Below are 16101 nucleotides of genomic sequence, written 5' to 3' on the forward strand. Positions count from 1 at the left end.
CTAGAGCACAGAGGTCGACCGACCAGTTGCCACTGGATGTTCCGAGATCCAGGCTCAAAAATAGAGGTGATCGAGCGTTCGCCGTGCCCCTAACCTCTGGAATAGTCTACCTCACATAAGAACAGCCAAGACCCTAGTAATGTTTGTCATTGTTCATCAGACACCCACATCCTCCTCCTTTTCTCTATGAGTCTGGACTTTCACCCGCCCAGAGCAATTTTAGTTTTCCCAGAAAATGGGGCACCAATCAGGAGAATGCATTTAACTGCTGTTCCACCCCCAGTCCCTGATTGGTTCCCATAGATGACGCGAAATACACAAGACCGCTAGTAGTAGACTCAATAACAACAGTAGAACAAGCAAGCATTAGCGGAGTTTCTCAGCAGAAAAGACGTTTTCGCCATTCCCCCGTTCTTCCGTTCTTCCGTTCTTCTGTTCTTCCGTTCTTCCATTCTTCCATTCTTCCATTCTTCCGTTCTTCTATTCTTCCATTCTTCCGTTCTTCCGTTCTTCCATTCTTCCATTCTTCCATTCTCCCATTCTCCCGACTGATTTGGCAAAAGTTTGATCCATGTTTTGTGACGCTGATTGGCTGAAGAGTTCGTCTGTCAAGGCAAGTACTCCCGCCCACTCAAATCACTCTGGGCGTCCAGATATAGTGAAAATGTCAAAGAAAATCACAATGAGTCTGGTTTACCAGGCTAAACCTGACGGACTACCACAGATCCTATTAACTAGAGACAAGCAAGTAGCCCCGGCTCCAGCCCCTGAATCACACAAACACTTCAATTTTACAAATCTGATGCAGGGTTTGGACGTGCTTTTGTCCAGAATGATTTCTCAGTTGGAATTCCAACCAGGTCAATCAGCGTCCTTTGAATGTGATGACGGAATTAAACATTGTGAACGTGATTGGGGTAGGAGAACTTAACGCTGAGGACTCCGTCTTCGGCAACGCTCATCTCGGAAAACAGCAGCAATGAGAGCCTGCCAACGTAGTAGACACACACACACACACACACACACAGACACACACACTCTCACACATGCACACACACACACACACACACAAACGTGCATGGGGTGTGAAGTGCCACCTTGGTTGCTTGTTCAAGCTTACTTACAATGTGTGTGTGTGTGTATACCACGGAGTATAGACATACACACACACACACACGCTGGAGTCAACCATCGCAGCTTGTTGCAAAACTGCATACGCATGCGCCGTAGTTCGGTCGCACTTAATAGTCTAGCAGGAGGGGCCCTCAGATTTTGAGGTACCCCTACCCGAGTTAGAACAAAACACAACCATGCTTTTTCATATCCCCTATGTGTCCCATTAATGAGATGGATGGTTATGGAACTTTAGTTTTGTGGGAAATACGTTTTTTGGGCTATTCTTTAGACCTACCCTAATATCTGAAAAAGAGACAAATTAGGCCTGTCCGGATAGGAGTGAGGTGACAAAAAAGCCCATAATTTCATAATGCTCACTCAAATTTGCATCAACTTTGCTGTGGTTTGACCCAAATAACTGTCCAACAACACCAAAGAGTTCAAATGTAATTTCCCCAAAGAAATACTAGAATATAATGTAGTCCTGCAAACATGACTTTAGTGTAGGCGGAAATTGTTAGTCTAGCAGGAGGGGCCCTCAGATTTTGAGGTCCTGTACCCCTACCCAAGTTAGAACAAAACACAACAATGTTTGTTTTTTTTATCTTCAGGGTTTTCCATTCGAGAAATGCATTGTTGTGGAACTTTATTTTTGTGGGATATTAGTGATCAACTGATGAATTGATGCACCCCACAGAGCCAATAAAGATCTTTCTGGGGGGTGCAAGGGTTACATTGCGCAGTCTAGTTTTCCAAAGGAAGCTCTGATCCACTTAAAGTTTTGTGTGAGAGTAGTCAGGTACCTTGTGCACATGGATTACCTGAATTTATGTTGATAGTTTGTTTTAATTATGTACTGTTGACCTCTAAACAGTGATGAATAGGCGGAAGGCATATACAGTACAGTAAATTATTTTACATGGTGAAATAACACAAAACTTTTTTATTTGAACAAAATCAAAAGGTTTTGGAAGTCAATATCCTTTTCATTTAGCCTACCATAAGCTAGCCCTTCCTGAAAAAGGTATATTCATTGTTTAGTGTTAATTTGGGATATGCAATACATATCACCCTCAGTCGGTCAATATAGCACCACATTCCATTCAGGCATTCCATTCCATCCAGGAGTTTGCCTCCTTGTTTTTTCCCTTGTTTTTTTAAATTTGAACTGCCATTTTTAAACTGCCACATCCAGAGGATTGTCATAATGTTATGTTGCAGAAGTAAAAAAAAAAAAAAGAAAGAAGAAGCTACCAGTCTAATGACAGAACAGACAGGTAACACAAATGTCTAAATATGATTCATTCATTTTTATATATTCTTAAATTGAGTATTGAAATTGAAATGTTTTGTGTTGAAAGAATTATTATTATTTTAGCTAGCTTGGCCAGCTTACTATTCCTTTAGCTAGCTAGCATACCATTGTACAATGCTAATTGCAGAAATTACGAGGTTCACAAGAGACTCTCTCCCCACTCAAGTGACCTACTCTCCTTCAAAGTGAAAGTGTCATACCACAAGTCATGCAGAGCAAATTACTCCAGCACAACCAACCTGGCCTTTTGCACTAGGCTACTTCCACCGTGACTGTGCAAGACCCAGACAAGGATCAGTCCCTAATCAAAAAAACAAGACTGAGCAGAGGCACCGAATTTGACATCCGCATTCAGTGTTTCATTTGTGACAAGAAAGCCCACTATAACCAGGCCAGGTCCAGCCTGGCTTATATGCGTGGCTGGCTTGTTTCTGTTCAGGACTGGTAGGACGGAAGCTAGTCATGCCACTGAAATAGCTGTGAATTGAAATGACATGAAATAATGTCTGATAAATTAAGATAGGTCTTGTCGCCTGGACACATCAGTTCCAATGCTTCCAATGCTAATCCTGCACAATAAGAGCGAGATAGCCAGTTAGCTCATGAGCTCACAACAACTAGCAGCAGCTTACATAACATTAATGGTAGTGGTCAGTGGCTAAAGCAGTTACACTGATGATTCCTGTAACGTGAGCTATTTTGCTGCAATTAGTTCAACTTCTGTTTCTGGACAAAGGTAAGGGATAAACCCAGATAACACAAGGCTAGCGGACCTACAGCGGGTCCCCGATGGATGCTCCACCACCATTCCACCAGTAGTTACTGTAATTGTCTATATCCTAGGCCAATTGGCCGTGGGGTCTGTGGCGTGGTGGCGAGACTTGGGTCTCTAGCCCACTCAGGGGCTGAGTTGTGGGATCCTTGGCGTGAATAGTGGCGTGATGGCGAGACCCCCCCGCCCCCTCGGATCAGAGCTGGTCATGGACAGTGTACCTCTCTCCGGGCCACCCACCTGCCCCCACCAGTGAACACCCTGTGTCTCTAGCCCACCCGAGGGCTGAGTTGTGGGGTCCGTGGTGTGGTGGCGAGACTCCGCCCCCTCGCGTCATATTGGATCAGGGGCAGCGGACTCCTCTCTGGGCTACCCACCTGCCCCCACCAGTTGCCAAAATGTGCCCGCACACTTAATTGTTTATCAACAGAAAAAGGGTATATATATAATGGGTAATTACTGAGACATATTGTAGGTATAATTTCAAAACAGGAGTATTTCATATGTTCAATTACTGCACATAAATTCAATAACTGACATAGAACCAACAGGTAACCGCATTTTTACATAGCTTGTATAACATCCAGTGACAAAAAACTATCCACACCACAAGTTTTGAACCCAAGTTTTGTGGGATTTGAAGTTCACTATGGCAGACGAGCTCCTTAAAGGATATGTACACTGAATTTCATTTTTAGCCCTATTCCTGGCTTTCCTGGCATGTATCTGACTAGTACAGGTTAAATTATTTCAGTTTTGTGCAGTACAGAGTTCTGTGTCAATTATGTCGGCACGCGCACCCTGGCTCGTTGCTAGCTATGGGCACACTCAAAAAACTCTAAGAAATATGATATATGTGAATTTCAAGTTCAGGAATTACATGGTTTATGCTTACCAAGCTCTGAAGTCGACCATAGGTCCTTTCGCCTCTGCATTTCGAAATAACAGCTAACTTGTAAACAGTACTACTTTCACCGAACATACAACAACCATCTCTTCACGCTGTAAACCTCCGCGACAGCGTGAAGGGATGGCTGTTGTATGTTCGGTGAAATTAGTACTGTTTACAAGTTACTGTTGTTTGCAGAGGTGAAAGGACCTATGGGGTTCCTGTAATGTAATTCCTGAACTTGAAATCCACGTATATCATACTTTTTAGAGTTTTTCGAGTGTGCCCATAGCTAGCACACTCGAAAACAGACAGCAGACGGAATGTGCACATATCGCTCGCTCATACAGTATTTGACTGTTCTACCCCCTCCCAAATATTTTTTACAATATTCGTATGAATTTACTATTCAGGAAAAAGCTACTATTTGTGCTCATCCGAATACCGTATTCGTAATCGGGCACACCCCTAATGCTAAGTACCACAGAAGCTGCCTCGCACACTACATTTCAGCAAATAATATTTCAGCAGCCAGAAACAAGCATCTGTCAGAAAAGAAGTTCACTGAACATCAAAGAGCTTTCATTGAGCTACCTGAAGAGTTAAATGAGACAGTCTTTTCAGATAATATTACTGTCACAACACTGAGTGCTGTAACTGAGAGCTATGGAAGAAAACTTAGTAAAGTGGAAGAATCAGCTGCAGTATACAAGTCATGGAAACTCAAAGAAAAGTTGGTCCCAAATTATGGAGACAGGCTCATTTTCATTGAACATCCTGGAAAGTCAATGGGGAACACTGAACTAGGGGAGAGGACAAATGGACAACCAACAAACAAAGGGAAAACAAACAAAGACGTGTCAATAAGACAAACCAGACTTACACACAGGAAGACTGGAGCATGGCGGAACAAGGAACAGAAGCACAGAGGAACCACAGGGACTGGACAAACACAGGGACTACAATACTGGAGAAAGCTGGGGATCACAAAAAGCATGGAGCAAAAAAGGACCGGGCAAAGACACAGGGAAACATGGAAGCTTCAAAAGGAGAACAATCAAGGAGTGAGGGGGAGAAGGCCACCCGAGCATGAGGGGAGTGGACGTCAGCCTAGGACACGGATAATATGAGCTAGGGACCGCTGGACTGAGGCACTGGGGAGATACTTTAGCATCAGGCTGGAGTAGTAGCATTTGCTCCACACTCACACAAACACACACACACACACACACACACACACACACACACACACACACACACACACACACACACACACACACACACACACACACACACACACACACACACACACACACACACACACACACACACACTTCATTTTATGCATCTGTTCTATTTTTGTATGTATGTTCTTGGTTCTGATTTAAATGGATTATTTCAAGAAAAAATATTCTACCTACACCTTGGATCTTTATGTTTGTCATTTTAGTTAAGCTTTATTGGGTTATACACTCACACTTTGACTGTTTGGTGTAGCCTACAGCACCTGGCCTTTCCCTCTCCAAATATGAGCATTTTGTAATCATCTAATTTGTTTGGTTCCAGAGAAGTAGTAGGTCTTTAAGTCGCATTGTTTACAAGAAAAAACAAAATATATATCCACACAACCATTTTGTTTTAGTTCAATAGCACCCTAGGCCAACCAGTAACAGTATATCCAATGGGAATCTATGTTTTCCCGATGAATAAGAGAAAAGTTAAGGAGTGCCCTTGTCCTATCCACAAAAATACAATTTCCGCCTAAGTTAAAGCTATGTTTACATGAGCTTATATCAGTATTTATTTATATAAAAATACAAATTTGACTCTCTGGTTATATTGGGCAGATACCTACTTCATACCACAGCAATATGATATCATATGATGAAAATCTGAGTGAGCATTATCAAATTATGGGCTTTTTTGTCACCTCACCCCTAATCGGACAGGCTTAATTTGGCTCTTTTTCAGATATTAGGGTAGGTCTAAAGAATAGCCCAAAAAACTTATTTCCCACAAAACTAAAGTTCCACAACCATCCATCTCATTAATGGGACACATAGGGGATATGAAAAGGCATGGTTGTGTTTTGTTCTAACTCCGGTAGGGGTATCTCGAAAACTAAAGCCTTTTTTGAGGACTTGCTGCTAGCCTATAAAGCGAATGGGGGGAGGGGTCACGAGATCGAATGAGTTTAAATTGTATCTCGTACCATTTGGTTTTTGTCAATTCACAGTTGGAGAACTGTAATACATGGGGAGATTGATGGATTTAGGCGGGAGATCATGTTCCTGAGGGCCAGCAACAACTACAGGGCATCCTGTTAGATGGCACACACACGCACGCACACACGCACGCACGCACGCACAACCGAGGTGTCAACACAAGCACTCATTCGATCTTGTGACCCCCCCATCATTCGCTTTAAGCACGACCGAACTACCACGCATGCAGTTTTGCAACAAGTGTGTGTTCACTCCAACGTGTGTGTGTGTGTGTGTGTGTGTCTATACTCCGTGGTATATACACACACACACACACACACATTGTAAATAAGCTTGAACAAGTAACCAATGTGGCACTTTTCACACCCCATACACACACACACACACACACAAACATAATGCTGTGCTCAATGTGTGTGTGTGTGTGTGTGTGTGTGAGTGTGTGTTTGTGCAGTATTGATCCAGAAAGTCTTGATAGAGGGATTAGAAAACATTCTCCTTTGTCCCCGACAGACAGACAGACGGAAGGACGGACAGACGGAGGACGGACAGACAGACAGACAAACAGACAAGAGACCTTTAAAGGAGATTGGTTTCTCTATGTCAGGAAACAATGATCTCTGGGAAACAGAAAATGTAATTTCATGGAGACCACCTGGCCCCCTCTCTCTCTCCCTCTGCGTCTCTCTCTCCCTTCCTCTCCCCCTACATCTCTCTCTCCCCCTCTCCCTCCCTCTCCCCCTACATCTCTCTCCCCCCTCCATCTCTTTCTCTCTCTCCCCTCACCTCTCTGTCTCTCTCGCTCTGCGTCTCTCTCTCTCTCCCTCTCCATCTCTCTCTTTCTCAATCTCCAAATACAACCTAGATAGCAACCAGGCCAGGTCAAGCCTGGCTTATGTGCGTTGGCTGGCTTGTTTCTGTTCAGGACTGGTAGGACGGAAGCTAGTCATGCCACTGAAATAGCTGTGAATTGAAATGAGACTAAATAATCTCTGATAAATTAAGATAGGTCTTTTCGCCTGGACACATCAGTTCCAATGCTTCCAATGCTAATCCAGCACAATACGAGTGGGATAGCCAGTTAGCTCATGAGCTCACAACAACTAGCAGCAGCTTCCATAACATTAATGGTAGCGGTCAGTGGCTAAAGCAGTTACACTGATGATTCCTGTAACGCTAGCTATTTTGCTGCAATTGGTTCAACTTCTGTTTCTGGACAAAGGTAAGGGATAAACCCAGATAACACAAGGCTAGCGGACCTACAGCGGGTCCCCGATGGACAAGCTGGCGGACCTCCGGCTGAATCCGCTGGCGGGTTCCTGGCCATTTGCACATCGAATGGCAAGCGGACCTCTGGCGGATTATTATCGTCAGGGACAGCGGTCAGTAATACGAAATGCTCCCACTATTGCTCCACCACCATTCCACCGGTAGTTTATTGTCTATATCCTAGGCCCATTGGCCCTAGGCTTATGGATTTCTATTGCTCAATTAACTTACAGTACTCTGAACATTTTTTGGGTAACCCTTCCTTTCATAGTCCCCCAATTACTAAACATTTACCTGGTAAATACATGCAAAGTATAGCCTAATATATAATGGATAATTATTGAGACACCTATACTGTAGGTATAATTTCAAAACAGGAATATTTCAAATGTTCAATTACTGCACCTAAATGCAATAACTGGCATAGCACCACCAGGTTACCACATTTGTACAGAGCTTCTATAACATGCAGTGACAAAAGAAAATCTTCCACTTAAACCCCTGACCTTCTGAATGGAGTGAGTCAGGCACTTTATCCACTACACCACAGAGGATCTGGAAAGTGCACGGTGTCATAGTGTATTTATTTTGGAATGATGGGACCACTGCCTCTTGTGGTGGCAACATAGAACTGCAGGTCAACAACATGACGGAGGGAGGGAGGGAGCTACAACCGGACAAATGCTATCTATGGTGCGCTGGCTTCCAGCCACGCGCAAAAACACTATCATACTTGAAATATTGAAGACCAAAATAATTGTGTTATAGCACAGACCCACAGCACAGACACAGACACAGACACACACACACAGCGAGCGGAGCATACCTTCCAGCTGCCGGCGGCTAGGTTCTGCAGCGCCCCAGCGGCACCCTCCAGGGTGTCGGGGTTGGAGCACTCAGACAGCAGGGTGAGGTAAGGCTTGACGATGGACGGGTGCCACAGCATCTGGACTCCCTTCGGGGGCTCGGCCGCGTCCGGGAGGGGGCCCACACCGTCCCACTGGAGGAGGAGGGGGAAGAAAGAGTGAGAGATGGATATCTGTACCAGTGTGCGATTGGTAGTAATTGAAAGAGACAAAGAGAGAGATGAAGAGAGAGAGAGGGAGGGAGGGAGAGAGAGAGAGAGAGAGAGAGAGAGGAGAGAGAGAGGGAGTGAGGGAATAAGAGAGAGAGAGGGAGGGAGGGATAAAGGACGAGAGAGAGAGGAAGAGAGAGGAAGAGAGAGAGAGAGGGAGAGAGAGAGAGCAAATATTTGAAAGAGACAGACAGAACCCAGCAAAAGGTGAGGTAGATAAACAGCTAGCTAGTTGAATCGATAAACACCCACACAACGACGCGGCTCACGGCGGCTTCTGACCCAACGAGCGTGCAGGCGTCTTCTCCGGGAAGCGTTGAGAGATGACGGCAAGTGAAACGGTGTGTGACCTACTTCTTAACCTGAACATCACCCTGAACATCCTGGGAGAGGCAGATAGAGAGAGAGAGAGCAGCGAGACTACACCTGCCTCCCCCAAGACCCGCGTTCATCTCCCTCAGATGTCTACATCTTTGATTTCTTCCTGTTCTTTCGGGAAGACTGGAGTCTCACACCTCCCTGTTGACAGACCCACTACACACTTTCATTATGGGCCCGAACATCCAACTACTCCATCACTCTGCCCGAACCTCTCTCCCTCTCTCTCTCTCTCTCTCTCTCTCTCTCTCTCTCTCTCCCTCCCTCCATCCAAATCGCTCTATACCCTCCCTTCAGAAGCCGTGGAGCGTGTTGTGGGTGTGTTCTCTATAGATAGACTGCTGTTCCCTTTGATCCAACAATCAAAGGCTTGGCGTTTGAGGTTGTCGGAGGGGGGGTGTATGTGGGGGGGGGGAGGGGCGGGCGCTGTCCACTGCGGATCAGGCCTCGACTGCGCCGGCGAAGCCTCCGCGCCTCTGTCGACGAAAGCTGCGTTCCTCCAGGAAATTCTACATGAGACCGGGATCTCCAAGACACGGTCGTTGAAGAAAGAGGAAGTGAGTTGTGTAAAAAGAGCCGACGACAAAACTTTGTGTGTGTGCGCACGCGTGTGCTTGTTTGTTTCTGTATTGATGAAGTGTGTGAGGTAAACAAAGGAAGAATACCTACAGCCTTTAGCCAACACACACACACACACATACACACACGCATGCTCACACACACACACACACGGACACGCACATGCACACGCACACACACACACACACACACACACACACACACACACACACACACACACACACACACACACACGCGCACAGACACCAGAAGAGTGTCAGATTTATTTTTCCTCCACCTCCTCCTTCTTCTCCTCCTTTCCATGAATGATAATAGAAAGGGGAAGAGTGTGAATATCATTTAGGGAGATTAACAGAGGGAGAGAGAGAGGGAGAGAGAGAGAGAGAGAGAGAGAGAGAGAGAGAGAGAGAGAGAGAGAGAGAGAGAGATTGAAAGACAGGTAGGATAATGCTGAGCTGGATCCTATTCTGGTCCATTAGATGTGTTAATCTCCAGAGTCGAGCTCCAGCACCACGACTCATCCCGATTGCCTCCCCAGATAAATGATTCAGCAGACTACATTAGCTACCTTCTGTCCAATATAGTCCTTTCTCCTCTTCTCTCTTCTCCTCCCCTCCCCTCTCTTCTCCTCTCCTCTCTCCTCCCCTCCTCACTGCTCTCATCACCTGCCCTCTCCTTCCCCTCCACTCCCTCCTCACATCTCCTCCTCTCCTCTCCTGCCCTCTCCTTCCCCTCCACTCCCTCCTCTCATCTCCTCCTCTCCTCTCCTGCCCTCTCCTTTCCCTCCACTCCCTCTTCTCATCTCCTCCTCTCCTCTCCTGCCCTCTCCTGCCCCTCCACTCCCTCCTCTCATCTCCTCCTCTCCTCTCCTGCCCTCTCCTTCCCCTCCACTCCCTCCTCTCATCTCCTCCTCTCTCCTCTCCTCCACTCTCCTGCCCTCTCCTCTTTGTTCTCTGCTCCACTCTCCACTCCTCCTCTCCTCCACTCTCCTCTCTACTCATGTCCTCTAATCTCCTCTCTTTCTCTCCTCCCCTCTTCTCTCTTTCCTCTCCTCTCTCAGTGTAACTGATCCCAATGGCCACACACACAAGAAAATGGCAATCCAAAATGGAGATACCTGGAAGAATCACTGAGAATTATATGGAGAAATCACACCTAATTCTCCATGAAAAGACATATACAACAAATTGCAACTTTTTGAATCAATCATTAAAGATCAACAACACCTCTTAGATTTCCCAATTGCAGAAAAAGAAATATTGGACCAAATCTGAATTCTACAACCCAAAAAGGCCTGTGGTGCTGATAAAGTATTAAATTAGATGATTAAATATGTAGACCAAGTTCCACACTGCCCTGATGAAATTATCTAACATGATATTAAGTGTGGGATGTTTCCCTGATATCTGGAACAATCACTTCACCGATTAGCATTAAGCCTTGTATCATTCCCAAATGTGCAGTATTTTACAATTAATGTGGTTTTCCTTCCCTCAGTGTTTCCTGAGGCTATTTTTCTCACTTTCAAAAAAACAAAAAACTCTACAAATGATGTAAAATGACATTGTTGACGTCAATTGTAGAGATTTGGACCTTCTTGCTCAGAACTACAACTTCTAGTTCCACATTTTTCTGTGCCTGCCCACACCTAAAATGAGGGACGGCACCCGCGCTCCGGCAAGAAAGCCACAACACCCTGTGGACGAAAACAGACAGGATCCGCTTATGACCATGACAGAAGGCAATTTTCCAGCTGATATGCATGAAGAGGATTTGGAAAGTCTACTTCTGGAATCGGACATACGTGGCTATCTATACGAACCCACGTGGCTATCTGTACGAACCGGAATACAGCGAGGGTTAGGCTATTTTAGGATCGAGAAGGTGAATGCCAAGCCTGGGAGAAATGGACGGCTAAGCATGAAGTAAGCATTTTATTACTAACACGGCAATTTAGAAATAATTATAGTAGGTGGGCTAGCTTGCAGAAGCTAGCCCAACTTGTGATATTCCCACAATTTCTTTCTGTAGCAGCATAGAAATATGGATTTCTATGTGCTTGCTGGTAGCCAATCACTGAGGCGAGCTAGGGTATAAGAGGCACTCCTCCCTCTTGCGCTTTCTCTGCGCTCTCACCTGATCCTTCCACTTCCGGGGTAGCGGTGTTACCCTTGGCAGGTATGGCTGCTCACTGCTTCATTCACTGTTTGGAGTTTCTGTTGCAAATTTGCTTAGGCATTTTGTTCTACTGCAGAGCGACTGCGGGTGCTTAACTTCTCCCGTGTGGTGTGGGCGCTGCCTACTCTCTGCAGTGGTAAGTGTCTTCCCCCTCTTTCTCTTTGCACTGTTGTGTGTGCTAGTAGCTAGTAGCGAGTAGCGGCTAACGCTAGTGTGGTGGTCACAGGTAGACGCTGGCAGCTGTGTGCTCCCTCTCGTCCTCCCGTTGGGGTGTGTGTCGGCTGCTGCTAACTGGTAGGTAGGTTTTAATGTAGTTTGTAACCGCATCATTTCCCGTACAGCGTAATGCTAATGTTTACCCTTTATTATTAGGTGCAGCTGTAGTTAGCCGGTCAAGCCCCCCCGTTACAGACACGCAAGTTCCTGATCAGCTGAATGAGTCCGCTGCTGCTTTGTCTCACTCAATCAAATCTGTTACAATGGAATCTGTTACCGTCGGCGGGGTGTTGTGCCTGCTCCGTTTGCACACCCCGGCCGGCGTGGGAAGTTAACTAGAAGCTCGGACGGTAATCTGGCCTGGTGCTCGGACGGTAATCTGGACTGGTGCCGGTTGTTTGGGGCACGTGGCTCTATGGACAACCATGGATTGGGCTCAACCACTCAATTTTTGTGAATGACCGACTGAATGTGCTGGGGTTACACCCCTCCTATTTTTGGTTTATTTGTACAATTCTGTTTATTCTGTTTCAGTATTGCTCTATTTAGTTACTTTACTGCCTATGTCATGTCTGATTTCAATTGAGTTGAAGTGTAGATTACCTAATTTGTGAATTTCATATCCTTGGTATTAGTTAGCTTGTTTTCTTTATTTTGTGGCTATTAAATATTATTGTTTTGCTTTTGGGCAACTATTATTTGGTAGTTTAGGTTGATAATTAGTGATTTGTCCATTGATTTACAGTGAAGTTTGTTTTGATGTGCAACCCCACTAAACTATCCCATCCTTTTCAGTTGCTGACGGCCGGTGGTGGTGGTGGCAATGCTGGTGACCTGGTGGTGGCGTCCCCCCCCCCTCCCTTCGTGTGCTGTGCTCCCCTGGGATTTGAGCCAATTCACTACTGTGTGTCCATCACGTGTTTGGGTGCCTTTGCTGTGTTCTTTTGGGATTGGCCAATCATTTGAGAATGAGCGAATAAGAGGGCAGTAGGGGCGCATAATATTTTTTTATTTATTATTTTTTTCCTCTTGCTCGTGCGCCCCTCTGGCCATTTGGGCAAAACTGAGAAAGATATTGACAAGTACAGACTCAGTGATCACAGCCTGGCCATAGAGACCGGCCCACACAGGCAGACCTGGCTGCCTATAAAGACAGGCTGTGTCAGCTCTGTCCACAGAGAGAGCTGGAGACAGAACATTTCCTTCTACAATGTAGAACATATGAAGATATTAGAACAAAGTTATTTACAAAAATTAAATGTAAACTCTAAAACTTTGATGCACTCTCTGTCCAGACTAAAATGCAACACATGCTTGTAAAACATGATGTAAGCACTATAGAAGCAGCAAGATGTGAGTGCATGTCATAGACTAAGAGAAAGGCAGCACAACAACACATCTGCTTAACTAACAGCTGTAGTTAATCTCCCCACAACTCACACTCTGCCTTCTCATTTATTCATTTACTGCATGTGGATCTTTTTTGTTTGTTTGATTGTTTATTTGTTAGATCATTTATGTATTTATTCATTTTACATGTGACATTTAATACATTTGATTTTGTATGAATATATTTTTTATTGTTTCTTTAATGGCCTATTTTATGACCTATTTTCTATATATCTGTTAGTTTACTTAATTCATTAATCTATCTATCTGTTAGTATACTTACTTTGTTTTCTCATGTTATTATTGAATTATATTCTTGACACTTTGGCAATATTGTTCATCTGACATTCATGCCAATAAAGCATATTAAATTGAATTGAGACAGAGAGCTTGACACCGGCGCATGTGTATATTCGTGGGTGCACACCAAGGTTATTATAGTTAATGAAAACTAACAAAAACATGAAATCCAGGTGTGAAAAATAATTTTAGTTAACTGAAATAAAAATAAAAACTCGGCTTTACAAAAAAAACGATAACTAACTAAAACGTGTGTGTACACACGTGCGTATGTCTCTCTGTGTGTCTGTGTGTGTGTGTGCGTATGTGTGCTGTAACATCCTCCCTGGGGCCATTCGGCGGGAGGCTGCCACAAGGGGCAATGGTGACCAGGCAACCCAATCCCCGTCAGCACCATAGCACCACAGCAGCCCCAAGGTGGAAAGGCCAGAGAGGCCGCGGCCAGGCAGCCCAATCCCCATCAGCACCATGGACAGCGGGGCCAGGTAGTCAACGGGCTTCACCGGCCGTTCCTGGTTGCCCGGGCGACGCTATTCCCCAGCTGAGTTTGGCAATCAAGCCCGAACGGAGCGATCAACGACTGCACCCAATCAGCAAATGAGCCTGCACACAGCTAAAGACCCTGCTGAGGAAGCTCTCAGTAGTCTTTGGACTCAGTGAGTAACAAACTGGTGTGCTGCTGATCTGTCACTCTCTCTCTTGTCTTGTCATGCAGAGGAGCCATAGCCGAACCCCTGAGCTCGCCTTGCGCCCCGCGCCCCGGGAGAACGGAACCCCGGCCCTGAGGACTCTTTTTCTTGTTTGACTTTTTTTTAACCAATTTTCTTTGCTTCAATAAATGAGCCACTGCGTGTAATAGCTACCTGACTGGACATTGTTTGCTGTACTCCACCTCTGTGCCCTCGACTTGGGAGATTACAGTATGTGCGCATGTGTGTGTGTGAACCGCACCTGGTCCGCCCCCTTCTTCCTCTTCTTCTTCTTGCCCCAGCAACCGGAGCTCTCTCTCTCTCCGTCGCGGCCGCTGGCGTCACAGAGCAGCCCGTCCAGCTCCTCGCCGCCGCCCTGCTGGCCCTGCGACGTCTCTGCAGCCAGACGGTATGACAGGTTCCTCAGGATGCACACGCAGTTCTCTATAGTCTGCAACAGAGGAGGAGGCACTGATTAGGGGACACAATGACATAATGAGTGTGTGTGTGTGCACATATGTGTGTGTGCGTGCGTGTGTGTTTTAGTGAAAGGAAGGAGCTCTCAGTCCCTGGGAAGTAATGTAATAGGGCACAGAGGAAATGGGTGTGTGGGGGTGTTGAAGAGGGAGATAGTGAGACAATCAGAGAGAGGGAGAGAGAGAGAGGGAGAGAGAGGGAGGGGGAGAGAGAGAGAGAGGGAGCAGCACTCATAATGTACAGAGCTTAATCCTGTCAGCTTCTGACTTTCTAATGAGATTAAAATAAGTTTTCCTCAATGAGGACAAATGACGAAGCCCACTGCATCATATCACACTCCATTTAACATCTACAGAGAGAGAGAGAGAGAGAGAGTGAGTATGTTTGTGTGTGCTTGAGTGTGTGTTTCTATGTATTCCTGTATGTGTGTGTGTGTGTGTGTGTGTGTGTGTGGGCGTTTCTATGTGTTCCTGCGGACAAGGACAGATCATTAAGCATCTTCAATCGGAGTGTCTGCAAGCGATTTCCTGCACAAACGGCGACAATAATGACTGTAATTGAGCAAACACAGACGAGTCCCGTTTAATACACCGCAGTCAGAGAAAACAAACTCTCATTTCACTCACGCCCGACCAGAACGGAAATCACACGCAACCGAAGAATGTCATTTGCAATGGAAAACATGAATGGTAAACAGAAAAAAAGAGAGAGACAGAGGGAGAGAGAGATCCAGAGGGAGAGAGAGAGGGAGGGAGCAAGAGAGAGCCAGAGGTGAGGGAGACAGAGAGAGGGGGAGAGAGAGGGAGAGAGAGAGGGAGAGAGAGAGAGAGAGGGAGAGAGAGAGAGAGGGGGGGGAGAGAGAGGGAGATACAGAGGGAGAGAGGGAGAGAGAGAGAGGGGGAGAGAGAGAGCAAGGGCGTATTTTTGATTTGACACCAAGCCCAGATCTTATCCATTCAGATCTGCACTGCCTCTAGTACAGCAAGCTACCAGCCAATCAAGGAGAGAGACACAGAGAGGGAGACAGAGAGAGAGGGAGGAAGAGAGAGGGAGGGAGGGGGGAGAGAGAGAGACAGAGAGACAGAGGGAGAGAGAGGGGGAGCGAGAGAGAAACAGAGAGATAGAGTGAGAGAGAGAGGGAGCGAGAGAGAGACAGGGAGACAGAGAGGGAGGGAGGAAGAGAGAGGGAGAGAGAGAGACAGAGGTAGAGAGAGAGTTAGAGAGAGACAGACGG

General features: G+C 45.9%; 1 protein-coding gene across 1 annotated transcript in view; it reads right to left on the reverse strand.

Moving 5' to 3' along the window:
- Positions 1 to 16101, reverse strand: part of ctnnd2a (catenin (cadherin-associated protein), delta 2a) — a gene marked incomplete at both ends in the record, with an annotated part of 313279 nt that overhangs the window by 40921 nt on the left and 256257 nt on the right. Inside the window, 2 exons of the mRNA XM_084443367.1 lie at positions 8413 to 8586; positions 14653 to 14841. Coding sequence (XP_084299493.1) covers positions 8413 to 8586; positions 14653 to 14841 — 363 coding nt within the window. The remainder of the gene's footprint in view (positions 1 to 8412; positions 8587 to 14652; positions 14842 to 16101) is intronic.

This window comes from Borostomias antarcticus (assembly GCF_949987555.1).
Source record: "Borostomias antarcticus genome assembly, chromosome: 9".
In the NCBI taxonomy this organism is placed as follows: Eukaryota; Metazoa; Chordata; class Actinopteri; order Stomiiformes; family Stomiidae; genus Borostomias; species Borostomias antarcticus.